The sequence below is a fragment of the Cucurbita pepo genome, chromosome 15 (genome assembly GCF_057944985.1).
Source record: "Cucurbita pepo subsp. pepo isolate OVF chromosome 15, ASM5794498v1, whole genome shotgun sequence".
Lineage (NCBI taxonomy): Eukaryota > Viridiplantae > Streptophyta > Magnoliopsida > Cucurbitales > Cucurbitaceae > Cucurbita > Cucurbita pepo.
The window spans coordinates 11,780,204-11,808,165 of record NC_141812.1 but is presented as its reverse complement, the minus strand read 5'-3'; the positions used below and the strand labels follow the sequence as shown (position 1 = coordinate 11,808,165).

At 39.2% G+C, this 27,962-nt stretch overlaps 7 protein-coding genes across 7 annotated transcripts; 6 read left to right on the top strand and 1 right to left on the bottom strand.

Moving 5' to 3' along the window:
- Positions 1-57: 57 nt before the first annotated feature.
- LOC111811452 (transcription factor GTE4) lies at positions 58-4,455 on the top strand. Its single transcript, XM_023698310.2, has 5 exons — positions 58-2,324; positions 2,415-2,454; positions 2,543-2,650; positions 2,809-2,879; positions 3,829-4,455. Exons 1-4 carry the CDS (start codon positions 534-536, stop codon positions 2,856-2,858), a joined length of 1,989 nt encoding a protein of 662 aa, XP_023554078.2. The 5' UTR covers positions 58-533; the 3' UTR covers positions 2,859-2,879; positions 3,829-4,455.
- A 1,824-nt stretch (positions 4,456-6,279) lies between these two features.
- Positions 6,280-7,128, top strand: LOC111811456 (signaling peptide TAXIMIN 1). Its single transcript, XM_023698314.2, has 2 exons — positions 6,280-6,660; positions 6,780-7,128. Exons 1-2 carry the CDS (start codon positions 6,551-6,553, stop codon positions 6,901-6,903), a joined length of 234 nt encoding a protein of 77 aa, XP_023554082.1. The 5' UTR covers positions 6,280-6,550; the 3' UTR covers positions 6,904-7,128.
- On the bottom strand, positions 7,106-9,980 carry LOC111811455 (phospholipase A1-IIgamma-like). The gene is made up of 3 exons (XM_023698313.2): positions 9,844-9,980; positions 7,918-8,744; positions 7,106-7,833 (listed from the first exon to the last, which is right to left on the bottom strand). Exons 2-3 carry the CDS (start codon positions 8,527-8,529, stop codon positions 7,222-7,224), a joined length of 1,224 nt encoding a protein of 407 aa, XP_023554081.2. The 5' UTR covers positions 8,530-8,744; positions 9,844-9,980; the 3' UTR covers positions 7,106-7,221.
- Positions 9,221-10,977, top strand: LOC111811457 (protein trichome birefringence-like 42). Its single transcript, XM_023698315.2, has 4 exons — positions 9,221-9,643; positions 9,779-9,953; positions 10,045-10,229; positions 10,297-10,977. Exons 1-4 carry the CDS (start codon positions 9,228-9,230, stop codon positions 10,775-10,777), a joined length of 1,257 nt encoding a protein of 418 aa, XP_023554083.2. The 5' UTR covers positions 9,221-9,227; the 3' UTR covers positions 10,778-10,977.
- Positions 10,978-11,516: 539 nt separating this feature from the next.
- On the top strand, positions 11,517-13,534 carry LOC111811453 (ABC transporter G family member 10). Its single transcript, XM_023698311.2, has one exon. It carries the CDS (start codon positions 11,517-11,519, stop codon positions 13,326-13,328), a length of 1,812 nt encoding a protein of 603 aa, XP_023554079.2. The 3' UTR covers positions 13,329-13,534.
- A 2,399-nt stretch (positions 13,535-15,933) lies between these two features.
- On the top strand, positions 15,934-19,664 carry LOC111811454 (ketol-acid reductoisomerase, chloroplastic). The gene is made up of 10 exons (XM_023698312.2): positions 15,934-16,269; positions 16,515-16,607; positions 17,118-17,183; positions 17,295-17,435; positions 17,627-17,854; positions 17,927-18,044; positions 18,128-18,267; positions 18,359-18,526; positions 18,693-18,848; positions 19,026-19,664. Exons 1-10 carry the CDS (start codon positions 15,976-15,978, stop codon positions 19,392-19,394), a joined length of 1,773 nt encoding a protein of 590 aa, XP_023554080.2. The 5' UTR covers positions 15,934-15,975; the 3' UTR covers positions 19,395-19,664.
- Positions 19,665-23,309: 3,645 nt separating this feature from the next.
- Positions 23,310-27,154, top strand: LOC111811876 (inactive TPR repeat-containing thioredoxin TTL3). The gene is made up of 7 exons (XM_023698915.2): positions 23,310-24,713; positions 25,318-25,510; positions 25,591-25,772; positions 25,858-26,191; positions 26,282-26,486; positions 26,572-26,675; positions 26,763-27,154. The coding sequence occupies exons 1-7, from the start codon at positions 23,710-23,712 to the stop codon at positions 26,937-26,939; spliced, it is 2,199 nt and encodes a 732-aa protein (XP_023554683.2). The 5' UTR covers positions 23,310-23,709; the 3' UTR covers positions 26,940-27,154.
- The last annotated feature ends 808 nt before the right edge of the window (positions 27,155-27,962 follow it).

Here is a 27,962-nt window from a genome sequence, read left to right as displayed (position 1 = left end):
AGTCCCACGCGCGAGTTTCATTTTATTTCAGTCGACGAACCCCACAGGCGCCGTACATCTGTACACTTAAAAAGATCGAGATATCACTTTAGAGAGAGAAAGTTCTTTTTTTGTAGAGAGAGAAAGTGTTCTCGTAGAGCGACTGCAAGATCCGGTCGCAAAAGGAAGCACTCAACAACACCAACAGGAAAATTACCAGTTCCAAACCCTACTGTTTCTTCGTTTTCTGTAAGATTCTCAGCTTTACTTCTTCTTCTTTGCTCTCTTTCTGCATGTTTCATGCGGATTTTTTAGTTTATAGCTGTGGAATTAGGGTTTGATCGGAGGAATTTAATTTTATTGGATCTTTAGGAATTAGGGTTTTCTTGTGTTGCCTTTTGGTCTAAATCTTTCTGTATTTTGGGATAATTGGGGATTTTTCCTGTCTTCTTGCGACGGGCGAGTGTTTTATCCTTTTAGGACAAGCTTCAGCTGTGGTGTTTTGTCCCTATTTTGGGAAATAGGGTATTTAGGGTTTTGGTCGAGTTTCATGTATGGCTTCGGGTCCTACAGTTGATGAGGTAGGTGTAGGTGACGGTGGTAGAGAGAAGCAGAGGTACGTGGAGAGTAAGGTGTACACTAGGAAGGCCTTCAAAGGCCAAAAGAAGAACAATTACAATAACACAAATTCAATTGCCGATGTAACCACCACCACCACCACCACCTCTGCTGTTGAGAATAAAGACGATATCGATAATAGCCAAAATAAGGAGACCCCTACTGAGCCAACAACCACTATCGCCACCAATGAAAACAACGATGCCAATGTCAATAGTAACATTAATCATGATGAAAGTAACAATTTGGCCGAGCCTCTTCCTTGTACTACGGTGACGGAGGACAAGAATCCAACTCAGCAGCAGGTCGTTTCAAGATTTGATGCGGCCTGTGATGATTCTTCATGCCTCAACCGTCAGCAGGTTGCAGCTGGGGATGCAGTGCAGAGCGTGCGGGACCAACCCTCAGAAAATGGTGTCATGGAAGTGGCTGTGGAAAATCAAAATAACAATAATTTGACCTCAAGGTCTAAGCAGGAGATGCAGGAACTTCGGCGTAAGCTTGAGAGTGAGCTTGAGATGGTGAGAAATGTTTTGAAAAGAATTGAGGCAAAACAGGGGGAATTAAGTAAGTCTAGTAATTTTTGCAGTTCGGCTAATGAAGGGATGGATAAGGTTGGTGGAGATGAGCAGATTCATCCTGAGGTTGCTGCTGTACGTGTGCCTTGTGAGCCTTCTAGGCCTCTGAATAAATCGAGTATATCAATGTTGGAGAACAGTCAGGGTGTGAGTGATTATGTGGAGAAAGAAAAAAGAACTCCTAAAGCAAACCAGTTTTATCGAAACTCTGAATTCATACTTGGAAAAGATAAGCTACCACCAGCTGAGAGTAATAAGAAGGCAAAAACAAACATCAAGAAGCCGGTTGTAGGAGAAATGGCTCACGGTTTTGGGCTGGGTTCCAAGTTTTTTAAGAGCTGCAGTTCACTCCTGGATAAATTGATCAAGCACAAGTATGGTTGGGTGTTTGATGCTCCTGTTGATGTGCAGGGCCTTGGTCTGCATGACTACTACATCATCATTAAGCATCCAATGGACCTAGGAACAGTAAAATCTAGGCTGAACAAAAATTGGTACAAGTCACCTAAAGAATTTGCTGAGGATGTGAGACTTACATTTTGCAATGCTATGACCTATAATCCCAAAGGACAAGATGTCTATGTAATGGCAGAGCAATTGTTGACAATATTTGAGGATAGGTGGGTTATTATAGAGACAGAGTATAATCGTGAGGTAAGGTTTGGACTAGATTACGGAGCTTCTCTTTCCACACCTACTTCCAGAAAGGCTCGTCTTCCACCACCACCACCCCTTGACATGAAACGAATATTGGAAAGGTCAGAATCCACCACATATCGTCTTGACTCCAAGAATAGACCTTTGAGCGCTACTCCTTCAGCTAGGACACCAGCTCCAAAGAAGCCCAAGGCAAAAGATCCTCATAAAAGGGACATGACTTATGAGGAGAAGCAAAAGCTCAGCAGCAACCTTCAGAATTTACCTTCTGAAAAACTGGATGCCATTTTACAAATAATTAAGAAGAGAAATTCGAATATTTTCCAAGATGATGAAGAAATTGAGGTAGATATTGATAGCGTGGATGCAGAGACACTCTGGGAGCTTGATAGGTTTGTGACAAACTTCAAGAAAAGTTTGAGCAAGAACAAGAGAAAAGCTGAGCTTGCACTTCGAGCAAGAGCAGATAAGGAACACAATATTGCCCAAAAGGTAAATCCCTGAATAAAATTGTGATGTATATTGTGATTATGTGCTATAAAGTCCTAAGATGGATCCTGTTGTTTTCTTTTATTGATCCAGGCCCCTGTTGTGATGGAGGTCCCAAAGGAAACTAAAGCAGGTGGGTACATCATTTTGTCTGGTTTTTTGTTCATATTTTCTTAGTTTGTATATTTACTAAAATCCAAAACTTTTAATTTTGTACACAGATGAGAATATTGTTTCATCTTCAGTGCCCGTTCAAGGACAGGGCAATAGTAGGAGTAGGTCAAGTAGTTCAAGCAGTTCTAGCAGTGATTCTGGATCTTCATCTAGTGGTATGACTATTTTGGTTTTTTTATTTTATTATTTTTAATCTTTAGTCTTACAATTATTAACTTCTACATTCCTGGGGCTGGCATCCTAGTCATGTGTTTTTGTTGAAGCCGCATTCTTATTCTTATTCTTATTCTTATTCTTTTTGGATAAATTACAGATTCCGACAGTGAAAGTTCTTCAGCATCTGGATCTGATACTGGGTCTTAAAGGTCTTCAAATATTTTTCAGGTTGTGCTACCAAATTAGACTGAATCTCTTGTTTTAAATAAATTTTTGGATCATGTGCTAGTTCCTCTGATGAGTTTTTGGTTTCTGGATCCCTTTTTCATCTGGCTATGTTTCTGGTATAAATGTAATCTTGGTGTAGTTGAGTTCATCCACTGTTTAGGGTAGATGAACTTGGTCAATTGGATTGGATCAGAAGGATTCTTTGTTCAACCAGGAGAGGCTAGAATTCTTATAAGGGGCAAAATCTTATCTTCTAGCATACGATATATACGTGTTTGTGTCTATATATATAAAACTTTTTAATTTTGAAAATTCTGGGTTAACACTGCATATAACTTCTGAAATCTAGATGTCTTCTTTCTTCGTTCAGCCCTTTACTTAGATGTTGGGGTGTGAATTGAGATTACAATCTAAAATGTTAAAAAGTTCATTGTTGGCAACTGTCTGAGAAGATCGTGATATCATCATCAGACGTTTCTTGAAGCTTTAGGTATTAAATGCTTTGCGTGCGGTATTTTTAGTTTTAGTTTAGTTTTTAGTTTTATATAATTCATTTACTTAATTAAAATGAAAATCAGAAGAATAGATACTAAAGTAGTATGATTTTAAAATATATTGTTGTGCCATGAATGAGCAAATTGATCAGAACTTTTACAAAAACAAACTAAATTGTCTTATTTTAACATGATGATTAAGGATGGTTAGAGTTCATTAGAAAGGGGACAGAACAAATTTATCGAAGTTGCAATACTTTCGATCACCGAGACCTTTTGAGTTCATGGATTTGCACATGATCATGAAAAAGTATTAAGATGCGTACTCAATATACCTTCCCCCTTTTAAGGATCTCTATATTACTTCATCGCACTCTAGTATAACAACTTAAATTTTGTGATTAGCAATTTTTAGAAATGAAAATCTTACCAGGCCCTTTTGTTTTCTTGAACAGATGTCAAATTTTTTGAAGTTGTGAGAGTACTTCTGTTGGAAGGATCCTTCAGCTTTTCTGATTAAAATCCAAATAGTCTTGCACGGGTTGGAAAGGAGGCTTAAAAGTCCATTGATGTTCAGCCAGTGGCAAACTGAGGTTTGATGTTGTATTGGATAGAAGGTTTCACTGCATACCCCCTCCTCTGTAGCCATTTATTCTGGCTCAAAATTGTATAATATTGTAGTAATCTGATCGATTAGCCCCTCTTGCGTAGCGCCTGTACATTGCTGATCAATTTCTACCATATCTATTATTTTTTACCACAGATTCACCCTCCGGATAATCCCCTCCCCCTCTATTATATTAGGTTTTGTAAACTAAGTGTCAGTAACTGGCAACAGGTGTGGATTTCAATGATGTATACTGGAGGGTTTGGGTTTGGTAAGAAGCTCAAACGATTCCTTGAGCTTGTATCTCTGCCTTCTATGGGTGCCATATGGAATGTTAGGATTGTGAGTCACTTCCTTCGTGTTTGCAAGCGCTGCTGCTGCTGCTGCTGCTTGTTCTTTTTAGTTGTAAAGGATCAAGAGAAAAATATGATTTTGATTGGTTGCTGTAAGGTTAATCGAGTTACCCTGTTGTCTAGAGTGTTTGCATTTGGTATGATTTTTACTTTGTTTCCTTTTAGACTTCATTCTGTGGAAAAATGAAATGGTGGCTCTCCTTCTAAGGTATGTTTTGCCTTGCCTAGTTCGTCACTTCAAGTTATGCCTTTTTTCCGTTAAAAGAGAGTATTCAACTTTTCAAGTGCGCTTTGTTTCTCATTCTCAATTTGACGTATATTTTTCTGATGCAGCGTCTTCCTCGAAGCTCTTCTTTTATGGCCGACTCTCTGCTGTTCTTTCTGTGCCAATCTCCATTTGCAAAGCTTCTAGCTAAACTCGTCTTCTTCGTTGACTTCTTCCCTGCAGTACACGCCTTGCTCTGCTCTCAAGGCTTGGAGGCAGAGCAGCCCTCGAGTTGATTTTGGGGATGCATTGGACCAGAGCCTCTGGTTGAATCATCATTGGCTTGCCCATGTCGAGCTTAATGGTAAGTCGATTTATCACTTTATTGTGAAAGACCTGATCACCCCGTTCTGTTGTAAGTACCTCCATAGCACGCCGAGTGGGGCTATATAATAGGTTGTTTCTCACTCGATTTCTTAGGTTTTGGAATCCGTTATCATTATAGGAGTATTGAAAGGTCCCAACTACTAACTTGTCTGCAGTTCTAGTTATTACAATATACTGCTGCTCATACTTTATAGTTATGACATCAAACACGAACGTGTAGGATGAGACAACTAGAGGTGATCAAAATGAACATGGCATTCAGTCATTAATCTTGGTCTTAAGTCCATAAATTTAGGGTGCATAGTTTTATATAGTTGGTCTCTGTACTAGTGCGTGAGATGTCGATAAACCATCCCTGTTGGAAAAAAGCACAACCTAGAAACGCTCGAGTGGTACATCGAGCCATCGATTCTTAAGATCGTAGTGGTCTTTTAACCACAGAACTATGCTTAGATAGAAAGTTTTTAGTGTTAATTTGATGGATATTTTAGAACTTTAGAACTTTGAATTGTTATTGTTTGCAAATCTCCAAGAAGACGAGTCTGCCGCCATTGCAGACTTGTTTGGAGGAGAAACCTGTTTTGATTTATGAGCTTATGTTTATTGCACACGGCTTTGGAATTTTCTCATCTGAAAGGTAATGGTAATGGGATTGGGTTCACCAAGGTATGGCCTTTTCTGTGTTTGGTGTAACAGAAACCTTTTCCCATTTTAATTCAATTTCTACATTTGGGAGTTTAGATTTCTGGGATTGGCCAATAAATGTTCTTTTGATCCCTATTGGTTTGTTTATATTTTTTTAAAAAATGGTTTTTTTTTCTTCTTGGAAGGTGAAGATTTGAATGAACAAACTAATTAGATGTTGAAATAGTTTTGTGAATGTTAGAGAAAGTGAAAAAAATAATAATAATAAAATAAAAATATTCTTAAACGTTTCAATAATAACTTTAAATTTTTTAAAAAAATCTAATAAGTATTTTTAAACTTTCAAAAAATTTAAAAACAACTTTTGGAGGGAGACTTTAATACTTTGTTTAAAAAATATTTTTAATCTTTCAAAATGATTTTAAAAAATATTCTTAAGGTTTTTAAAAAAAATTTTAAATATACCTCTAAAAAAAAAATTTGAAAAAATATATGTACACAGAAGGTTTCAGAAATATTTATGAATTTTTTAAAATAATATTAAATATTTGTAGATAATTTATGAGATATTCATTCAAATTTAAGTTTTTAAAATATAGTATTAACCATAGAAATATTTTCAAATTATTTAAAAAAAATGGATGTTATTAATAAAATTGTTTTGTTTAAATCATATATATATATATATATTAAAGTTTTAAGAATATATTAAAGAAAAGCGTGGGAAATACGAGATTTCATTATAAAAATGCGAACTTTCCGGTTGTCATTTAAGACTTGCTTTGCGCAGAAGTCATATGCGCTGCTCATCTGTGCACTCTTTGGTCCAACCCCTTCAATAAGATAAAACCAATGGAGAGAATCGCTTTCACAGACATACCCCATTTCTCACATATTCTGAGCATCTTTTTCATTTCAGCAGAGCGATTCCGATCATCACCCAGACATTGAGGTGAAACTCAGACAATTTTCGAAAGAAGATGTGTTGCGGAGATGGCGATTGTAGGCCGCTCGGCTTCTTGCTCGGCTTGCCTTTTGCTTTCCTTTCTCTCATCCTTTCCATCATCGGCGTAATCATCTGGATTGTGGGGTAAATTTCTCAAAACCCCTTCAATTTTTAGCTTCTAGGGTTTTTCTCATTTGGTTCGTTTCTTCTAAATCTGTCGCCCTTTCCATTTATCTGTATTTTCTGTGCGATTTTGGGTGCAGATTGACGCTTACTTGCATATGTCCTTGTTGTTTGTGCTTGACGGTGATAGTGGAGCTTGCGCTGGGGCTGATCAAAGCCCCAATTCATGTCATGGAGTGGTTCACTTCCCAGATTCCTTGTTGATCGTTCATATTTCTCTTACAGGAAAGTTGGAGAAGTCTATTAGTGTGTAATCACCTTGTTTGTGTAAAATTTGCATTTTATATGAATATGTAGCTCTGTGATTCCCATCGCTGAGTGATTCAGATGGTCTTTTTATGATTTATTTTGTTCTTAGCTTCACTGAATTAGGCTTACATTGATTGTTTATTTCATCAATAATCAATATAGAATCGAAGTTTTCTCTTACATTATTTCTGAATGCAAATTTTATTTCAAAGAAGTTGGTTTTATGATTTGTGAGGCTGCTAGGATAGAAATTCTACATGCACATATTGTAGCTTAAGGCTTCCCATCATCTCTCTCATGATCTTCCAGCCGCCAAAAGCCATCAGCGTCTTGTACCATTCCTTTGTTTTGGACACACCACCATGAGGCAGGCACCAAATACTCATCCTTGAGAGCATCCAAAGATTTGTTCACAAGTGCTATGTCCCTTTTCACTTCTAACAAAAACCCACCTTCAATTCCCTGTGTTCCTGCCACCCCATGAAGATAAGCCTCCAAAGAGTGCCAGCTCCTGAAACATCCAGGACTCTTCAAGTATTTCGATTTTAGTGTGTCGATTACCAGCTCGGCTCCGACATCCACATAACCCAACAGTGGGTATTCTGGTACTAAGTCCACCTTGTTCCGAGTTCTTAAAACATGAAGATTATTCATGGAATTAAAGAACTTTCTGAAGTTCCGGTCTCCTACATGTGGACTGGCAAACAAGAAGGCTGTTACAGGGAAGAGTTTCTGGGGTTGCCTTTTCCCCTTGTTTATCTGATTTGCAACTATGTCAGCTGCATTCAGTGTTCCAAGGGCAGCACCTAAACTGTGTCCTGTTATAGTTATACTGATCTCTTCATCTTGATATTCCTCTAGTAGCCTCTCAACTTCAGCTAGTACCTGATCAATTAGAAGATAGAACCACGGTTAGTGATATCAGTTATTCGTTGAATGAAAAATATATGTGAAAACATTGAAACTCGCCTGCTGTCTTGCACTATTCGGGTTATAGGGCGATCGAGAATCCTTAGAAGTGTAAATGGAAAGCCAGCCTTTGTGAACATTAGAAGGATTAGCTGCTCCAAATAGTTCTGTGGCAGGAACAAGAGGAAAGTTGAAGTCATCAACCCATTCCCATGCTTGAATTGTTCCTCTCCAAGCAATTACAATGTCCCTTCTTCCTAATGCAGTCGTTCCCTCGTCCGTTGCCACAGCAACGTACCCCATCCAATTCGACTCTTTGTTCCAAGCTTTCCCTGATAGAGACTTCAATAAAAACGCATCTGAAACTTCAATCCCTGAAGTTGCATAGAGGAATTTGGTGACCTTATACTTGTACGGGTTGGCTATAGCTAAACCAACTTTAGAGAAGAAGTCCTTCCTTGCGTAATGGCTGTCCCCAGCAAATTTGGACATCTTGTTCCAGTTGAAACCGTCGTATGTTGCCTGTGCCATATCTCCGTAGTGAAGAATGTATTGTCGAAGATCGACGTCCAAAGGGTCCAAGAGGTTCTTCCAGTTATCCTGCCCACTGAGCACCCTCCATCTTTGAGCTATGTTACCTATCATTTTCTCAGAAGTCCCAACTGTCTCCATTAGAAAGTGTCTTCCTGTTCTCTCAGCTGTTCTCTTAAGCTCACAAGGTCGCAAAATATGGTGGCTAAAGAACGTGTCTAGGTAGGTAACAAAAAGTTGGCCACCAAAAACGCCATGCTTTCAGATCATCACTTTCATCCGTTCATCGGCAGGTGGCTAACGTTTTGGAATTAGGTCAGTCATTAAATTTCTATGTTTTCATCTGGAACTTGCACCTGCACATGAACCTAAAACTAAATGAAAGTCCAAGCTACTGCATAGTAGTATAGTTGACATGTAATCCGCCCACCACATTAGAGGGTGGAGTTGAGGAGATAAGCTTCACCTAAATCTTGTTCTATTTGCTGGTTTTTTAGCAGGTACTGTTCAAGTGGTTTTAGTCAACCACTCTGCTGCTACTTTCTCTAAAACTCTCAAAGATATTATGTTTTCCTTCCTTTTCCGATATCGACATAATCTCGAGCACAAAAACTATTTAAAAATAGCCATTATCAAACCCTTTGGCTTCAAATTCACATGTTTTTAGTCATCTAAAAGTGACTAACCACCAATATCTCACAAGTGTGATGCAAATTCTCAAAGGGCATTCAGGAATTTTTGACTGAAACTTGCCCACTTCTTACAAACTTGAAGTGCCTAATTATAATTACCTCGCCTTCTAGCTTCTCACTGCTGGTGAGAAGTAGAGGTATCAAGCAATGGACAACAGCTTCCCCATTAATCAGAGATGGAAGCTTTGCACATATACAAGCTTCACGAGCATTATCATCCTAGTGCTCTTGCTTGGTCAAGACCAGAAGGCCCTGGACTTTTTGACTTTTGGAAGCTCAACCTCATCGGTGACATCTTCGTTGAGTCTCGTGGACTACTATGTTGCAGCTAACACTCAGTTGCAGCCCAAAAACACTTCACTTCTCAATGAGCACGATACGCATGAGAAGAAAAGCTGCAACATCTTTGATGGCAAATGGGTCTATGATCCTGAGGTAGGTCCTCTCTATGATCAAACTAAGTGTCCATTTCTTAGCGACCAAGTTAGCTGCCGAAGGAATGGCCGACAAGATTTTGGCTACGAGAAGTTGAGCTGGGAAGCCACTGGGTGCAACATTCCCAGGTGATCTGAAACATTAGCTCTTCATCTCAATATCCCTTCTACTTCCTTTTCATTTAGATCCAATACCGAGCGATCGCAGCGTTTAATCAGCCACTAACAGTGTAAACTTAATCATCTAAATCATAAACTTTGAAGGTTTAATAGCACAGATATGTTGGAGAAACTCAGAGGCAAGAGAATGATCGTAGTTGGGGACTCACTTAACAGAAACCAATGGGAATCTCTTGCTTGTCTTCTCTACTCTGCTTTACCTCCCTCTCAGGTTTATGTTGACGTACAAAGTGGCAGCTACAAGGTCTTCCGATCAAAGGCAGTTAGCTGAGCTTTTCCAAGTACACCTTCTTGTACTTTCTGATACTATAATGTGACTTTGAACTAACAGTGCCTATTTATAACCTCAGGAATACAATTGTTCCGTGGAGTTTTTCTGGAGTCCGTTTCTGGTGGAACTAGAAGTCGACCGGGCTAATGGTGCCAGAATATTGGAGCTCGACAAACTCTCAGCAATGTCAAAGAAGTGGTATGGTGCAGACATCATGGTTTTCAACACTGGCCATTGGTGGGTGCATCAGGGCAAGTTACAAGCGTAAGTACTTGTGATTACGATGTTACATAACGAACAGATTTCATTCATCCTGAGATGAATTTTGCAGATGGGATTACTTTCATCATGATGGTAAGATGGTAGAAACAATGGAAATGGACCTGGCACTCGAGGCAGCCATGAAAACCTGGTCGAGTTGGATTGATCAGAACGTAGATACGAACAAAACAGTAGTTTTCTTTAGAAGTATTTCCCCAGAACACAAGGGAACGCAATGGTGCTACAACGAAACCCAACCAATCTCAGATGAGTCCTACCAAGAGATATTCCCCGAGTCATTAACTGAAGTATTCAAGAGAGCAATCAAGAGAATGAAAACCCCAGTGAAGTATTTGAATATAACAAAGCTATCGCAGTATCGAAGAGATGCGCATCCATCAGTTTATGCAAGAAGGCAAGGGAAACTATCAGTAGCAATGAAACAGAGAAAAGAAGAGATCATTACCGATTGCAGCCACTGGTGTTTGCCTGGTTTGCCTGATACTTGGAACAGGCTCTTGTATGCTAACATTGTATCAGACTCCTCCTAATACTTCTTGTCTGATACCGTTCATTCATCACTGTATCTCTTCACCATTCCATCAATACTTGTATGTTTGTACTTCCTGCCTTTTCATGATCATTGAAGCAACTTTCGAGTCGTTAGCTAATAAGTTCTCACGGTGGCTGTTCATTTGAATGAATGGCTGCAGAACGATCTTGATTTAGAACGGCCCAAGTTTATCTGCAATTTCGTGGTACCCCAAGAGCCAACTTAACGTGTAATGACCCAAGCCCACCGCTAGCAGATATTATCCTCTTTGAGCTTTTCCTTTCGAGCTTCCCCACAAGGTTTTTAAAGCGCATCCGCTAGAAAGAGATCTCTACACCCTTATAAAGAATGCTCCGTTCTCCTCCCCATAACGAGTCCTCCAATTCAAAATAGAGCAAAGCTTCCCTTCACATGGGGTTTGGCAAAACTGTACTAGAGTTCTTTTACTGAGTCAAAAACCTCACCTCAAAAGCATTGAGTACCTCTTCAGATTGATGAAACTGCCCTGCAGTACAAAAAAGTAACTTCTTAATGAAGCAACTGCCCCTCCAGACTGATTTAGAGGTCGTTGTGCCAAAATGCTTCTCATGCTGTTGAAATGATTAAAGCCCACAGCTTAGAGCAAGTAAAACAAAACCGTTCATTATGATGTTTACTCCTACAAAAAGGCAACTTCTTGCTTGAAATCTTCAAATTTCCTTCCTTTCACAGGCTATTCCACTCCCCTTTGTGTTTCAATGGGATCATCAATCAAGGCAGCTAACCTTGGCTGCCAGGATACCTCGTACAAAATCAAGACCAAGAACCTTTCTTATAGACTACCTTACCCAATCAACAAATTCAATTGCGGGTTCAGCCGAGAAAGGCGAAAAGATTCATACATTTTGAAGAATGTCAACTGTGAAGCTAGGCCAGGGGAGATCACAGCCATTGTTGGTCCTAGTGGAGCTGGAAAAACAACATTGTTGGACATACTAGCAGGAATGATCCCACTTAACAAAGTCTGTGGCCATGTCCTTGTGAACGAAATGGAGATGAACGCAAAGCATTTTCGAAGAATATCTGGCTATGTCATCCAAGGGGAGGATCTTTTCCCTCTTCTTACAGTAGAAGAGACGCTCATGTTCAGCGCTCGCTTGAGGCTCTATGGTGAGATCCACAAGGTCAAAGCTCGAGTGAGGGAGATAATGAAGGAGCTCAGTCTCGAGCACGTTGCCAATGTAAGAGTCGGCAATGCATCAAGTGGAGGCATTTCAGGAGGGGAAAAGCAGGGAGTTTCAATTGGAGTTGAATTGGTTCATGACCCACCTGTTCTTTTACTCGATGAACCAACTTCGGGACTCGATTCTACCTCAGCTCTTCAAGTAGCCTTCATTCTAAAAGCCATGGCCACAAATCAAGGTAAAACCATCATTCTCACCATCCACCAACCCGGATTTCGTATTCTTGAACTCTTTGATCAAATTTTGCTGCTAGCCAAAGGAACTATCATTCACCAAGGCTCCCTCGAGCTACTCGAGCGACGTCTCAGACAATTGGGCCATTCCATTCCTCGACACGTTAACGTAGTTGAATTCGCTATGGAAATAACAGAAGCTCTTGAAGATGACACAGAAGAAGAGAGCGAAACCGAAAACGACAAGACAACACATGCAAATCCAGACAATCTAGAAGAACATAGCAACAGCCCCATTTTCATGAACACAATAGCAAATGAAATCCTAATTCTAAGCCAGAGATTCTGCATCAATGTATTCAGAACAAAGCAACTCTTCTTTTCAAGAACAATACAAGCAATGGTAATTGGGTTTGTACTGGGAACCATTTTCACAAACGAACCAGACTCAAAGAACCTAAAATTACAAACCCAGCTAGGATTCTTCGCCTTCACTCTCGCATTCTTAATGTCAGCCTCAACAGAAGGCCTACCCATTTACTTACAGCAGAGAAGGATTCTAATGAAGGAAAGTTCAAGAGGAGCTTACAGAGTATGTTCTTACGTGATAGCAGATGCCCTCGTTTTCCTGCCATTCCTCTTAACAGTGGCTCTTCTCTACGCCATTCCTGTTTACTGGTTGGTCGGATTGAAGCGGGAAATTCTAGGGTTCCTCTACTTTTCCCTCGTCTCTTGGCTCGTTGTTTTGATGGCGAATTCCGTCATCGCCTGTTTCAGCGCTCTGGTTCCTAATTTTGTCATCGGAACGTCTCTTCTTGGAACCGTTTTAGGATCTTCGTTTCTCTTTTCTGGGTATTTCATTTCGAAAGAGGAAATCCCCAAATACTGGATTTTCATGCACTACTTGAGCTTGTTCAAGTACCCATTTGAATGCTTTCTGATAAACGAGTATGGAGGAGATGGGAAGAACAGGAGATGTCTGATCAAAGAAGAGGGCGTTTGTGTTCTTTATGGCGATGAGTTCTTGAGAAATAGAGGTCTCAGGCGATCTCAGAAATGGAGCCATTTGGGGATTCTGATGAGTTTCATTGTTGGTTATAGAGTTCTTTGTTTTCTCATTCTGTGGTACAGAACTCGAACGGCCAGCAAGTGATGAAGCTTTCAAATGGATTCAAACCCTCACGAATTGGTGAAACAAAGTTCATCATATGAACAAATCTGCCTTCATTTATCTTCTATCTTTCTGGATTGATACAAAATCATATGCTTTCGGTCATATTTAGAATTTTTGTTGTACAATTCTTGTCAATTGCTTCGATTCTTAAGCTAATATTGAATGGAAGTCGTGTGAACTAAGTATTATAAGATTGCATACTTTGTTAGGTAATGATATCTTTTATTTATATTGCTCGACTTTTATGGCCTCCGAAGGCCTTCTATACGTGAGATTCCATTATAGTTGGAGAGGAGAACGAAGTATAAGGGTTTGGAAACCTCTAGCCATAAGACGATGTAATAGGTCAAAGTTTATAATATTTGTTAGTTGTGAGGTTGGATTAGTACAAATGATATCAGAGCTAGGAGCTAAACACCAGGAAGGATGGTGGGCTCTCAATGGAAGTGGATTATAAGATCTCACATTGGTTGGAAAGGGAAACGAAATGTGTTGAGTGTCACAATCGCACTCTTGATGGCAGCGGACTTATGATTGTGTGGCACTCACTTTCCAACGACAAGTGAGCTAAGCCAATTCGTTCTTACGTCGCCTACGGCCAAGCGACGTATACTCGGGCCTCTAGCCTCGGTTTAAGAGAAGGTTTTAGAAAACGAGGGTAGAGAGAGATTTTTAAAAGAGACGTTATATAAGCAAGCAAGAGAGTAAAAACAACGACTCACAGTATATAACCTTGGGCAGGAAGAAGTTGACAACTAGTCATATCCCTCTACAGTACATTCTGAGACATTTCATGTATGTCATACCTAGATATGATTTTTCCGAAACGTCATACTCCATAGAAATACAAAAGTAAAACACTAGAACATAGAAAGACGTAAAGGGTTTGGCTTGTCATGGGCATGCGGCCATGGGCAACACGCCTTCGACGAGCATGACCATGACATTGAGCATCGTGAAGCAGACTAACACCTATACGTAATGAGTCAATAATGCTAATATTATTTTGATCTTTAATAAATATTTCAAAATTATTAGTATATTTTTAAATAAATATTTATAAATAAAAAAATAAACAAATAAACATTTTATTATAATAAAAAATTTGAAAATTCATAACATTTTAATTTTTCTTTTTTTATTTTGAATGTCTGATAAGTCATAATTTTTATATTTTTTATTATATGTTTATTTAAATATAATTAAGTCCTTAGGTTAAATAGATTTTATATTACTATTAATTTTTTTTTATTATAAGACTATTTATTTATTTATTTATTTATTTAAAAGTTTTGTCAACCTATCGAGACGGGCTTTCCTCCCTACTTCAGCCTGTCGTTATTCATTCACCCTTCAATTCGTGCATTGGAAAACAGATGTCACGCGAAAACCAAGGGAATCAATTTCGTAATACTTTTCGAAAAAGATAAAAAAAGTAATAATTAAAAAAACTTACCTTTTTAAATTTCTATCCATATATAAATATTTTACTGTAATTTCTCTTTATTACCTCATTTTTTTTCTTAATAAATATAACATTTATTATTGATTCTCTTTATTTATATATATATATATATATATATATATATATATATATATATATATATTCTTAATTTTTATAACAAAATTAAAAGTAGAGCGAGACGGGTCAAACGACACAATTGACTCGACTAAAAAAAACCTAATTTGATCGAGCCCTTGTAATCTGAGTTGATAGTCCGAACACTTCCATCCTTGATGCCTTGTTTAGAGTGTTGGGGACTTGCCTCATCGTTCCCTTTTATCAATACTAGATCTGTAACGACCCAGATCCGCCGTTAACAAATATTGTCATCTTTAGACTTTCCATTCCGGGCTTCCCCTCAAGGCTAGTAGAAGGTTTTCACACCCTTAAAAAGGGTGATTTGTTCTCCTCCCCAACTAATGTGGGACATCACAATCCACCCCCTTCGGGGCACAGGGTCCTTGTTGGCACTATTTCTTTCCTCCAATTGATGTGGGACCACCCCCAAATCCACCCCCTTTGGGCCCAGCGTCCTTACTGGCACATCGCCTTGTGTCTACCTCCCTTCGGGGAACAGCGAGAAGGCTGGCACATCGTCCGGTGTTTGGCTCTGATACCATTTGTAACGACCCAGATCCACCGCTAGCAGATGTTGTCCTCTTTAGGCTTTCCCTTTCGAACTTCCCCTCAAGGCTTTAAAGGAAGGTTTCCACACCCTTATAAATGATGAGTTGTTCTCCTCCCCAACCAATGTGGGACATCACAAGATTAGTTCAAACGTTCGAGACCAAGGAGTGTAGTTCATCCGCAGCCAGCTCTCCTAATTGACCGGGGGACGGTGATTCGTTGGCATTGGTCAATCTTGACGAGAAGTCTCGAAACTGAGACGGTATTGGCTCCTACATTTTTTAACTCATAATTTATTTGGTAATTATATTTCTGTTGTATTATTATTGTTTGTAACTTTTTGGATTTAAGAAGAAAAAATAAAATAGACGTGGTAGGTGGATATCAATTCTGTGTACGCGAGGCTTAGAATGCACCAGCCTTTGGTACCCTATATTAAACCGTGCAACCTCTGCTTTCTTTATCATCCCCCACATTTGCTGACTCCACTCATCAATGGCCGCCGCCACATATTTCTCTCCCTCTATCTCAGCCTCATTATCAAAAACCCTAAAACAAGCTGCTTCTCTACATCCTCTCACTCCATCCAGCTTAGGATTCTTGTCTTCCTCCTCCGCTTCCTCGGGATCCTTCGCTCTTAAGGCTGTTGGTATGGGTGGTGGTAATGCTGTTGGCTCAGCTCTTGGTGCTCGCATGGTGTCCGCTCCTGCGATCAAGCCCTTAATCTCGCTTGATTTTGACACATCTGTGTTCAAGAAGGAGAAAGTTAATCTCGCTGGCCATGATGAGGTTTTTACTCTGTTACTTTTACCTTGTTTATTGATAAGTTTTCTGGTTTTGGATTTGGATTTCGGGGAAGTGAGCTGTGAGTGTGGATTGTGGAAGGGAAATGGATTCTTGTGCATCCATTTCTTGAGATCTGCACGTCTTTTTTTCTTTCTTTTTTTTTTTTCTCTGCACGGAAGCGAAATGTTTCTGTATTGGAAATGGGAATTTAATTGTTTCATTTCCGTTTGTGTGCCTTCGGATTGCAGTATATTGTCAGAGGAGGTAGGGACCTTTTTCCCCTGCTGCCGGAAGCGTTCAAGGGGATCAAGCAAATTGGTGTCATTGGTTGGGGTTCCCAGGTAATGTTATATCACAATCTGCAATCTTATATTTGTCATGTTTTGTTGCAGAATCAGCCTGCAATCTTATATTTCACATGAAATTTGATTTTTATGTTCATAATAATAGAAGAAAATGATGTGACATTTTAAAAAATCAAGGATAAATGGGGAAAAATATTACAACATTCAACCTCCATTCAAGGATTTTCCTTTTTCACTTATCAGCATCTGATTGATATGAACAAAAAAGAAAAAGGATGAAATGTAACAGAGTGACCAACAAGGTTCTAGGAATGTCGTTCTCTAACAATGTTTCTTTGGGGTGGAAATTAGAGAACTAAATTTTTGAGAAACTGAGCTGAAGTTTGCATCTAAATTTAGAGTGTATACATGGCTCTGGTTCATGAAGAACTTTCTCTCAGACAAGCGCTCTCTAGAAGCCCATAGGAGACATCTTCTCTTTTCAGGAAGACTCCAATTTTTCTATCTAACCATAGTTTATGCGTGTGCATGCATTTGTTCGATCAGGCACCTGCACAAGCTCAGAATTTAAGGGACTCGCTTGCTGAAGCCAAGTCTGATATTGTGGTTAAGGTGATTTTCTTTATCTCGTGGTTAAGGCGTGCATTATAGGCTGTGATGTTGTATTATTGGTCAATCCCTTATATAAACTTCGATATTTCCATTTGATTTTTGTTGATACAGATTGGCCTGAGGAAGGGTTCCCGCTCTTTTGCGGAAGCTCGCTCAGTTGGTTTTTCTGAAGAGAATGGAACTTTGGGAGATATATATGAAACCATTTCCGAAAGTGATCTTGTCATGCTTCTGATTTCTGATTCTGCGCAGGTCAGTTGGTCAAAAATATCTCAACTTTGTTGCTTCTGGTACTATTAAGCTAAAGTCTGACTGTCTGAGACCTGAGTTTCGATTAAGTGCTTCTGATAGTTGATACATATGATTGTTTGATTATCTGTATTCCGTGCTTTTGAACGTTTTTGTAGAATTTGCAAATTTCTTAATGTCGTTGTACATTGCAGGCTGATAACTATGAAAAAATATTTTCTCACATGAAACCAAACAGCATTCTTGGGCTTTCCCATGGGTTTCTTCTTGGCCATTTGCAGTCATTGGGACTTGATTTCCCTAAGAATTTTAGCGTGATTGCTGTTTGTCCAAAGGGGATGGGTCCATCTGTGAGGAGACTGTATGTTCAAGGAAAAGAGATAAATGGTGCAGGAATTAATTCTAGTTTTGCAGTTCACCAGGTAATATTGCATTCTCCAATTTGAGTGTATATCGATTAATGTACTTGGTTGCTAATTATGTACCGTTTACAGGATGTCGATGGTAGAGCCACCGATGTTGCATTGGGATGGTCTGTTGCCCTTGGCTCTCCATTCACATTCGCTACAACTCTTGAGCAAGAATACAGGAGTGACATCTTCGGCGAGCGAGGTAAACTTGCCACTCTTCGTATTGTGTACATTCAAGTATGCACAAGTTTTTTAATACCCAACTTCTTCTGCTGTGGTTTATAGGTATTCTACTTGGTGCTGTTCATGGAATTGTGGAATCCTTGTTCAGAAGGTACACTGAAAATGGAATGGCTGAAGACCTGGCTTATAAGAACACTGTTGAAAGCATAACAGGGATCATATCGAAAACCATTTCCACTAAGGTTGTATCTGCTTACTAGATTTAACTCTCAGTAACTTTCCATGCATGCACTTGCTTCATATTAATGGCCTTCTGTTTCTCTTACTACATAGGGAATGTTGGCAGTATACAATTCCTTCTCTCCTGATGAGAAAAAGGAATTTGAGAGAGCATATAGTGCATCGTTTTACCCTTGTATGGATATTCTCTATGAATGTTATGAAGATGTTGCCACTGGAAGTGAGATCCGCAGCGTTGTGCTTGCTGGCCGACGATTTTATGTACGTTGGTACCTTTTTTTCTTTTCCTTCACAGCAAAAATATTTGATAAAACCAGTATAGTCTGTAGTGTAATCGAGCTACTTGCCCGTGATCTTTATAATTCTAGTCGGTTAATCGTTTTGGTGCCTGTTATGCTTCATAACTTGACCTGCCTTATTATTACAGGAAAAGGAGGGTCTCCCAGCTTTCCCAATGGGGAACATTGACCAGACCCGGATGTGGAAAGTTGGTGAACGTGTTCGACAATCACGTCCTGCAGGTGACCTCGGCCCGTTATATCCTTTCACTGCTGGTGTATATGTGGCGTTGATGATGGCACAGGTATGGTAGTCTGATGACAATTTTGGACTCTTGAACTTTAAAATCTATTCGAATGGATTGAACTCAGTAGTTATGAACACGACTTGCTGACTCGTAAACCTTAAAAGTTTGTTATATCCCATTGGTTATGGAAACGAAGATCTGTCTGCCTGCTTCATAATAAAATTCTATTTTCAGATCGAGATACTGAGGAAGAAGGGCCACTCGTACTCTGAGATCATCAACGAAAGTGTAATCGAATCAGTGGACTCTTTGAACCCGTTCATGCATGCTCGTGGTGTTTCATTCATGGTCGACAACTGTTCCACCACAGCGCGATTGGGATCTCGAAAGTGGGCTCCTCGCTTCGACTACATTCTCACCCAACAAGCCCTGGTTGCCATTGACAATGGTTCAGCCGTCAACCAAGACCTTATCAGCAACTTCCTGTCCGACCCAGTTCATGGAGCAATTGAAGTATGCGCCCAGTTGAGACCTACTGTTGACATTTCTGTTCCAGCTGATGCTGATTTCGTTCGACCAGAACTACGTCAATCTAGCAACTAAAACGTGCCAACGATGCCCGTGAACTAGGTTAATCGCGCTCCATGAAGGACTGCTGTATGTATCTACGAAATATGTACTGTTATCCTGATTTTCTACGAGATCTAGTTTAAGTCTATGATAAGAGTTAGTTGTGCGAGTGGTAGTAATAAGTTGAATGTTCCAGACTTTTTCGGGTCGTTTTGTCTATGTCGTTGTAATGTAGACTTTCGGGATCGTGTCGGAATTATGAGCTACTACTATTATGGTATCTTATATTAGTTTCATCCTAAATTCCCACTCTAGTGTCAGCTTCCATAATAATTAGTAGAGAACCTTGTGAAGTTGCCCATAATAATCTGTAAATCGGTCCGATTTGGTCTTCAACTGAATTGATTACTTAATTCGGTTCGATATTTTACGCATCTATTGACCATGGGTTTGGTTCGATAACCTTGTTTGTATAGGCTCATTAATAGATTTTTCATTTTGACACGTTATTGCTTATGATCACTTCCATCAATAAGTACTCTCAACGCATTGACCCCACGTCCAAGCATAGCCTTTCCCCCAGGAACATCCGCAATCGATCCAATACGCTTGACAAGAACTCCTAATACGCTTGACAAGAACTCCTAATACGCTTGACAAGAACTCCTTCAATAGCGGTATCATTATTAAAGACAATAATCCCTACATTCTCGTAAATGATAAATTTGATACAACCCAAATCAACTTCAGTTGTATCACCATCAACCAGCTCTTGCTCCGACAAAGATGTCAACTTTCTAGCTGTTGTAACTTTAAAGCTTGGAATGTGCTTTCATGGGTGCCAAGAAAATGAATTAACACAACTTCCTAATGTGGAACACGTGGATGTGGCCCTTTAATCCATTTCCACACCCTTTTGAACCCTTCACTCACTTGCTTTCTTCTTCTTCTAGATTGCAAGCTTGAACATATTTGACAGAACAATGGTCAATCGTTTAGTTCGAGAACATGTAAAGCGTATGAAGTGGACGCTGATGGGCTTCGACCATTACAAATAGTATCAAAGTCAGACACTGAGTGGTGTGCCAACGAAGATGCTAAACTCCCAAAAGGGTAGATTGTGAGATCCCACATCGATTGGAGAGGAGAACGAAACATTCCTTATGACAACATGACAAAGATCTCATCCTTAACAGACATGTTTTAAAACCGTGGCTGACGACGATAGACTTAGACTTTTATAGGGTTAGTAAGAATAAAATGTTATAAAATGAATCAAATATAATGGAGCATTGGATCCCATAATAATGTGTCTAATGCTTATAAAAAAAACCATATAATAAGGTAGATATATACACCATATATCATCATATCATATAATGTATACATTATAATATTAATGACATTGATTATATATATATTGGAAATGGTGAGGCTCACGTTGGTGCTTGGCACTTAGCATTATCCTTCCATTTTTGACATTTGAATTAAAAACTTTATTGTATAAATGACAATATATTAAGATGTGATGCACTGGAATGTGCTAGGTTATGCCATTATAAACTATATAAAAATATATTGTATGAAGAGGATTTAATTATTTCCATCCATATAATTCTTAAATAAATGGAAAAAAATAAATTAAATTAATTGGCCCACAGCTTTATTTGATTAAGAAAAAAGAAGCCTCAGATTTGAGGCATAAAGGGCTAATAAAAAATTAAATAAAACCTACATCAGACTGTCCCCATTAAGCAGCACACCCTATAATTAAAATCTTAAAAGTATTAAAAGTAGGGTTGAGTGGTAGCCCTATTTTCAGGCGGGTTAAGTTGACTCAATAAAAAAAATGTCAAACGGCAGACCGACCCAACCATTTAGTTTTTTTTAGAAATTGGGTCCAACCCAACTCAATGTTTATAGTTTTGGTTGGGTAGTTGAGGTTGGTCAGGTTCTTGAATCATATGAACACTCCTGTGGTCGAGCCACCACAAGAATATAATTATTTTGTTAAGAGGTTTAATGGGTATTATTAATTATGGGTAATATTTGGAGTGAAATAAGTAATTGAGAGGATAGAGGAATCAGATTCTATCCCTATTTTTGTGTTCCTAAAGACAAGGACACTATCATTATTTGCCAATCTAGAGAGAGAAAAAAGAACTCCCCACTTACCTTTGACCCATGGAATTCCCTTTGAAATTCCTATACCTCCATGGTCTAGATCAAATTTCGTGAAAAATAATAATAATAATAATATTTATAATGTTGTGGGTATTTATTTTTGTAGGGTATTACTCTTTATTAATCAAAATATAGTTTAATTGGTTAAAATAGTCAACTTGAGTATAGTTCAATGAATAATATATTAATTAATATGATATTAATTGTTTGTCGAAAATTTAGTGGATAAGATATTAATTACGTTTGTATGATTTGATTTTTAGAGTTGAGACTTAATAATAAAAAAAATTTGAATTTGAATTTTTAATTTTTTAATACAAAAAAAAAATGATGACGAAAATAGAAAAATAGGAAATTGAGGGGTTTTGTTTGTTTGGAGTGTAGTTGGCAACAACTAAGAATTTGTTTTTGTTAGGGATAAGTTTAGAGGAGTACGTGTAGCCAAACAGGGGGTATCTTGGCGACAGGGCTAACGGCGCAAAAAGGCATAAATGGTTTCGGCGCTTGACGTGCCCAGCTGGAAGGCGTTGGCATACTTCTTATGGTTTTGTTGACTATTTTGCCCTTTGCCCGTGCTATGCCAAATGTCATTTCTACCCTTCTTATTTCCCTCCTTTTTTTTTTTTGGTGATTCTTAATTTGGTTCTCAAAATTTAAAAATTATTAATTTTTATCCCTATATTAAAAAATTATACCATTAAATTATTAACAATATATATATTAACGTATTTAAACTCGTGAACATATCACTTAAATGTTAATTGACATCTGTAATTCAGCTCATTATAAGATAAAAATTCAAAATTTCGTAACCTAAACTTAAATTTAACCCATACGAAATGAAATTTAAAACCCCTTTTCTCAAAGGGTTTTTTTTAAAAAAAAAAAAAAACTAATAATTATGGTAATGGTAAGTCAAAATTTTGAAGGATATATAGGAACCCTAATTTAAAGGAATAGAAGGGTATTCTGGTAATTGACGAAGGGTCATTTTAGTAATAAAGAGGGGTGAAATTAAGCTGTAGTTGATTTGGGTAAATTACATGTAAGCATGATTTACACGCTAATCGAAAAGGACAGGCTCTGACGTCAGCCGCTAGGACCATGCCAGCTCAATTCCATCAATCCTATACCTTCCCACTTTATATTTTTCTTATTATTTTCTTAAAAAACTACAAATTATTTTCTAAAATTCACATACAATAATATATTACATAAATTATAATTTTTTTGTCTCATAAATTTGTTAATTAAAAAAAAATGTATAAATGCATTTGACATTTTGAAATTTTAATAATTTATTAAAAAATGACATTAAAATTTTTTATTTGATATATTACGTGTTATCTAACTAAGGATTATAAAATTTTCATCCTAAAATACAATAATCCCATCAAATTCATAAGTTATATTGAACGTTAAAGAATCCAAAACTGAGCATAAACGGTAAGATGGATGAGTTTTTGGCATTAACATAACTAAGTATTTACAATTTCCTTATGGATAAGATGGAAAACGAAGGCATTAACACTCATTTTGGTTGTATTCCCTTATGGGCTCAAATGTCGTCAACCATTTTGTTGAACAAGATTCATTTTTTCCCATTAAATAATTGGGAATTGATGGAACCCATGTACCAAAAATCGATATTGGATGAAAAAAAAGAACAATAATTCAAAATTATACTCGAATCACAGTCTTGAAAATTGAGTAGAGTGAGAAAACAGAATGTAATCCTCTGGCGGACAGAGAAAATATAATTATATATATTATATATATATATATATATATAATGGTTGAAAATGGCGATTCTCGAGTAAACGGGTAGCCGTAGCGACGAAGAGAGGGGTGAGAAGAGGGAAGAAACGGTGCTCGTGAAGGTGCAGCGTAAAGAGGGAAAGAGAATTGGAAGAAAAAAAAGGATCGAAATCTGAAAAAGAAAGGGAAAGAAAGTTTAACAAATTGGTCCAACTATTTTCTCTTTGTAGATTCATTCCTTGCTTCCTTCTTTAATTTCACGGGATCCCCATTTTCTTCTTCTTATCTTCTTCTTCTTCCATGTCTTTCTCAGACCCTTTCTGTTCTTTACTGTTCTTCCAATAACAGGGATAGCCCTGAAACCAGATTGTGTTGGGTTTTTGTTTTTGTTGTGATTTGTGAAGCAATGTCTCATACTATGAAATCGATTCAAGAAATGGGTTCTGATTCTTTAGCGGAGAGGTTTCGGGATGAGTTTAGTTTGGAGGGTAATAAGCCTGATGTGAAAGACCACGATCTGAGCTCTCCGGTGTCGCCATTGATGATGAATCGGAGCTCGGTTACTGGTGATAATGGCTATGGGATTGGCGGACCCAACACTTCTAGTAGCAGTTCAAGCTCCTCCGGTTCGGTTACGGGGAAAACTAACAATACCCAAATCGGTAAAAGACCAGAGGGCAAACCGGATAATCATTCTGGGGAGTTTTCAGTGTCGTCGGAGATGAGTCCAAGTGGCTTCGATGGTCACCGATCCGCCGCGGCTGTTCGGAATTTGAGACCGGGTCATAGACGGTCGTTTTCGACCGGATCGCCGCTAATTTACTCGGGCAAAACCCTTACGAGTACGAGCAATGGAGTGAATAACAGCGGGATCAACTCGGCCTCTTCGAATCCTATCAGTAATGTGTTTCCGAGCGGCAACATTTGCCCTTCCGGCAAGGTTTTGAAGGCGAACATTGCTGTTAGAACCCCTAATCGGTGCGATACGCTTGGCTCTGGCACGGGGAATTACGGCCATGGTAGTATTATTCGCGGCGGTAGCGGTGGCGGTGGCGGCGGAGGTAAATTGGGTAGTCCGGGAAATCTTGGGGAAGGTAATTTTGGGTCTGGGAATTTGCAATTTGGTAGTGAAAATTCGATGGCTAAAAGGGTAATGGCGAGCTCCGCTCCAGAGGAGGTTAAAAGAGCTGCGAATGAGATGTATAGAAGAGGGAATTTTGTTGAAGCTTTGTCGTTGTATGATCGTGCAATTTCGTTGTTCCCGGAGAATGCAGCTTACCGGAGCAACCGAGCGGCGGCGTTGACGGCGCTTGGTCGGCTGGGGGAAGCGGTGAGGGAATGTGAGGAGGCTGTGAGGCTTGATCTCGGTTATGGGAGGGCGCACCAGAGGCTTGCTGCTCTTTATCTCCGGTAAGTGTTTATGATGCTTGGAAGACTATTTGAGATCCACATGCTTTCTTTCATTGGTATCAGTGCTGTTTGCTTCATTTCTTAGGAACACTAATAAATTCATGCTTCGTTTGTTGAGCTTATAACTCGATTGCTACTCTCCGAGTGTCGTGAAGTGTAAAGATCCGGTTGTGTCTTCGACCCCATAACTATAGGCGGGCCTAGTTGTAGGATGATTGTCGAGTGGCGTTCTGCTTGATTAGGTGGATGCAAGTGAGGGATAAGCTTTCCCTGTTCTCTACAAGGGAAACTCGGGAAGAGTTCAGGTAGAAATAGATGGTTCAAACCCATTTGGAAACTATTAGTCAAGCGTGCTATACTAAGGGACTCGACAAGGTAACCTTAATGATAATCGATAAACGGGAATGCGTTTATCCCTTGTTTTGATGCCATGTCTCCTTAGATCAGTGAATTCTAGTTCTTCAAATGGGTTTCCTTAGAAGTCTTTTGTTTCACTAGCTGTAGTATTTCTATGCTTGAAGTCCTTCTCCTTAGTTTCCTTTAGCCCTCCGAGACGTTTCAGCTGAATGCACGGAGTTATTCGACCGACATTTTCTTTTTCCAGTTTCGGGCAGGTAGAAAAATCCCGGAGTCATCTCCTATGCTCAGGACAACCAGATCAGTCCGAGTTGCAGAGATTGAAGTCGCTCGAGAAGATCTTGAATCAGTGTGCCGATGCTCGAAAAGCCGGTGACTGGAAGAGTGCTTTAAAGGAAGCTGAAGCAGCAACAGCAGCTGGAGCAGATTTCTCCCCACAGGTACAAGTCATAGATATGTTAGTTTATGAGTAATATATGTAGTAAGACATACTGAAAATGTATTTGAATGCAATATAAAGCTTGTTGCATGTAAAGCCGAAGCCCTTTTGAAGCTCCATCAGCTAGAAGATGCAGACTCCTGCATATCAAATGTTCCCAAGTTGGAAACTCTGGCTTCATGCTCACAAACCAAGTTCTTCGGTATGCTTGCTGAAGCGTACGTGTTCTATGTTCGTGCCATGGTCGAGATGGCATTGGGAAGGTAATATATTTTCGGGAAAATAAGTTCGGTTCGGTTTAATGGTTTTACTCTTGAGGTGAATGAGAGCTCATTGGTGTTCTTGCAGGTTTGATAATGCAGTTCTGGCAGCTGAGAGAGCTGCCAAGATTGACTTCAATAATCTTGAAGTAGCAAAGTTGTTGAGCAATGTGAAAATGGTGGCAAGAGCTCGATCTCGGGGTTTCGATCTTTTTAACTCTGGAAGATATACAGAAGCCTGTACAGCGTATGGAGAGGGTCTCAGGTACGATAGCTCGAATCATGTTCTTTATTGCAATCGAGCGGTTTGTTGGGCGAAGATTGGACTTTGGGAGCAATCTGTTGAGGACTGCAATCAAGCCCTCAAGATCCAACCGAACTACACGAAAGCCCTTCTTCGTAGAGCTGCTTCAAATGCAAAGGTGAAAAGCGTGCTCGGTTTCTGTTCTTTTCTCGTTATGGGAAACTGTTTCGTATGCTTATGTTTTCGTGTTGTCTTGTCGAACATTTAGCTTGAAAGATGGGACGACGCAGTGAAAGATCTCGAGTTCTTGAGGAGAGAACTTCCTGGAGACAATGACGTTGCTGAATCTCTACACCGAGCACAGGTTGCATTGAAGCGATCTCGTGGAGAGTTAGTCGATCATAGAACAGTAAGTGGCGAGGTAGAGGAAGTTTCAACTCTCCATAAACTGAAAGCTGCAATATCATCAACTGGTGAGTTCATGTCCATTCGAACTATATTCGAGTTAAGCCTCGTCAATTACTCGATCCATTCTGAACGAAAAGCTTGAACTTTCAGGCGTTTCAGTGGTTCATTTCAAAGCTTCCAACGATATATGTGACGAAACATCTGCGTTCATGAATATGCTATGCATACGCTACCCATCTGTTAAGTTCATAAAGGTATTTGTCAACGTGATTGATCATCTTCTTTACCTCATTCGACGATTTAGAATCTCAGCTGATCGAAATGTGATGTTTTTGTGGAAGGTGGACGTGGAGGAGAGCGTGGCTGTGGCGAAGGCTGAAGGCATAAGAACGGTTCCAGCGTTCAAGATATACAAGAACGGAGAGAAGATGATCGAAATGATCCGTCCGAGCCACCATTTTCTGGAGGACTCAGTGAGAAGTTGCATACAAACAGTCCCAGCATCATGTCATGGTTAAAAGCTCTGGTAACTCTTTTCATACATAAAAAGTTAGTAATTTTACTTGTAACATAATCAACTACATAATTGTTTCCTAGAATTCTAGGCAGAGGAATACTCAGAGACCATAAGTGTTTCTTACTTCTTCCACCTTTGCGGTAATTTATTTCTTTCATTTGTAATATTCAACTTATATTCTTCCTTATTTGAATCCCATTTGTTTTCATGCTCTCATCTGCATATCTCAATTCAAAATTTTGTCCAAATGTAATTATTTTGTCTCCCTCCTGGTTTTATCTTGGACACGATTCTTTTACCTTTTTTTACCTTTTCTTTCGCGTGATGACTGCTTTTCTAATGGTTGTGTGAGATCTTGTATTGGTTGGAGAGGAGAACGAAGCATTCTTTATAAGGGTGTGGAAAACTCTCTTTGGTAGATACGTTTTAAAAACTCAAGGGGAAGTCCGAAAGGGAAAGTCCAAAGAGGATAATATCTTTTAGTGGTGAGCTTGGGTTGTTACAAATGGTATCAGAGCTAGACATCGGGCGGTGTGCCAGCGAGGATGTTGGGCCCCTAAAGAAGTGGATTGTGAGATCTCACATTGGTTGGAGAGAGTAACGAAGCATTCCCTACAAGAGTGTGGAAAACTCTCCTTAGCAGACGAGTTCTAAAAACCTTGAGGGGAAGTTCGAAAGGGAAAGCCCAAAGAGGATAGTATCTGCTAGCGGTAGGCTTGACCTGTTACAAATGGTATCAGAGCCAGACAGTAGGCGGTGTGCCAGCGAGGACGCTGGACCCTCAAAGGGGGTGGATTGTGAGATCCCACGTTGGTTGGAGAGGGTAATGAAGCATTTCTTATAAGGGTGTGGAAAACTCTCCTTAGCATACGCGTTTTAAAAGTCTTGAAGGGAAGTCCGAGAGAGAAACCTCAAAGAGGACAATATGCCAACGAGGACGTTGGCCCTCAAGGAGGTGGATTGTGAGATCCCACCTTAGTCGGAAAAGGGAATGAAGCATCCCTTGTGAATATGTGGCGTGCCC

What these genes read in the sequence shown, in the direction of transcription:
- LOC111811452 (XM_023698310.2), top strand. Translation starts at nt 534, where the DNA reads ATGGCTTCGGGTCCTACAGTTGATGAGGTAGGTGTAGGTGACGGTGGT. An exon ending in CCCAAAGGAAACTAAAGCAG is followed by an intron (nt 2,455 to 2,542) that starts GTGGGTACATCA and finishes TTTTGTACACAG; the next exon opens with ATGAGAATATTGTTTCATCT. An exon ending in TTCTGGATCTTCATCTAGTG is followed by an intron (nt 2,651 to 2,808) that starts GTATGACTATTT and finishes GATAAATTACAG; the next exon opens with ATTCCGACAGTGAAAGTTCT.
- LOC111811456 (XM_023698314.2), top strand. Translation starts at nt 6,551, where the DNA reads ATGTGTTGCGGAGATGGCGATTGTAGGCCGCTCGGCTTCTTGCTCGGC. An exon ending in GTAATCATCTGGATTGTGGG is followed by an intron (nt 6,661 to 6,779) that starts GTAAATTTCTCA and finishes TTTTGGGTGCAG; the next exon opens with ATTGACGCTTACTTGCATAT.
- LOC111811455 (XM_023698313.2), bottom strand. Translation starts at nt 8,529, where the DNA reads ATGGAGACAGTTGGGACTTCTGAGAAAATGATAGGTAACATAGCTCAA. An exon ending in CGAATAGTGCAAGACAGCAG is followed by an intron (nt 7,834 to 7,917) that starts GCGAGTTTCAAT and finishes CTAATTGATCAG; the next exon opens with GTACTAGCTGAAGTTGAGAG.
- LOC111811457 (XM_023698315.2), top strand. Translation starts at nt 9,228, where the DNA reads ATGGACAACAGCTTCCCCATTAATCAGAGATGGAAGCTTTGCACATAT. An exon ending in ACAAGGTCTTCCGATCAAAG is followed by an intron (nt 9,954 to 10,044) that starts GCAGTTAGCTGA and finishes TTATAACCTCAG; the next exon opens with GAATACAATTGTTCCGTGGA. An exon ending in CATCAGGGCAAGTTACAAGC is followed by an intron (nt 10,230 to 10,296) that starts GTAAGTACTTGT and finishes TGAATTTTGCAG; the next exon opens with ATGGGATTACTTTCATCATG.
- LOC111811453 (XM_023698311.2), top strand. Translation starts at nt 11,517, where the DNA reads ATGGGATCATCAATCAAGGCAGCTAACCTTGGCTGCCAGGATACCTCG.
- LOC111811454 (XM_023698312.2), top strand. Translation starts at nt 15,976, where the DNA reads ATGGCCGCCGCCACATATTTCTCTCCCTCTATCTCAGCCTCATTATCA. An exon ending in TGACATCTTCGGCGAGCGAG is followed by an intron (nt 18,045 to 18,127) that starts GTAAACTTGCCA and finishes TGTGGTTTATAG; the next exon opens with GTATTCTACTTGGTGCTGTT. An exon ending in CGAAAACCATTTCCACTAAG is followed by an intron (nt 18,268 to 18,358) that starts GTTGTATCTGCT and finishes CTTACTACATAG; the next exon opens with GGAATGTTGGCAGTATACAA.
- LOC111811876 (XM_023698915.2), top strand. Translation starts at nt 23,710, where the DNA reads ATGTCTCATACTATGAAATCGATTCAAGAAATGGGTTCTGATTCTTTA. An exon ending in GAGCAGATTTCTCCCCACAG is followed by an intron (nt 25,511 to 25,590) that starts GTACAAGTCATA and finishes TGCAATATAAAG; the next exon opens with CTTGTTGCATGTAAAGCCGA. An exon ending in GAGCTGCTTCAAATGCAAAG is followed by an intron (nt 26,192 to 26,281) that starts GTGAAAAGCGTG and finishes TCGAACATTTAG; the next exon opens with CTTGAAAGATGGGACGACGC.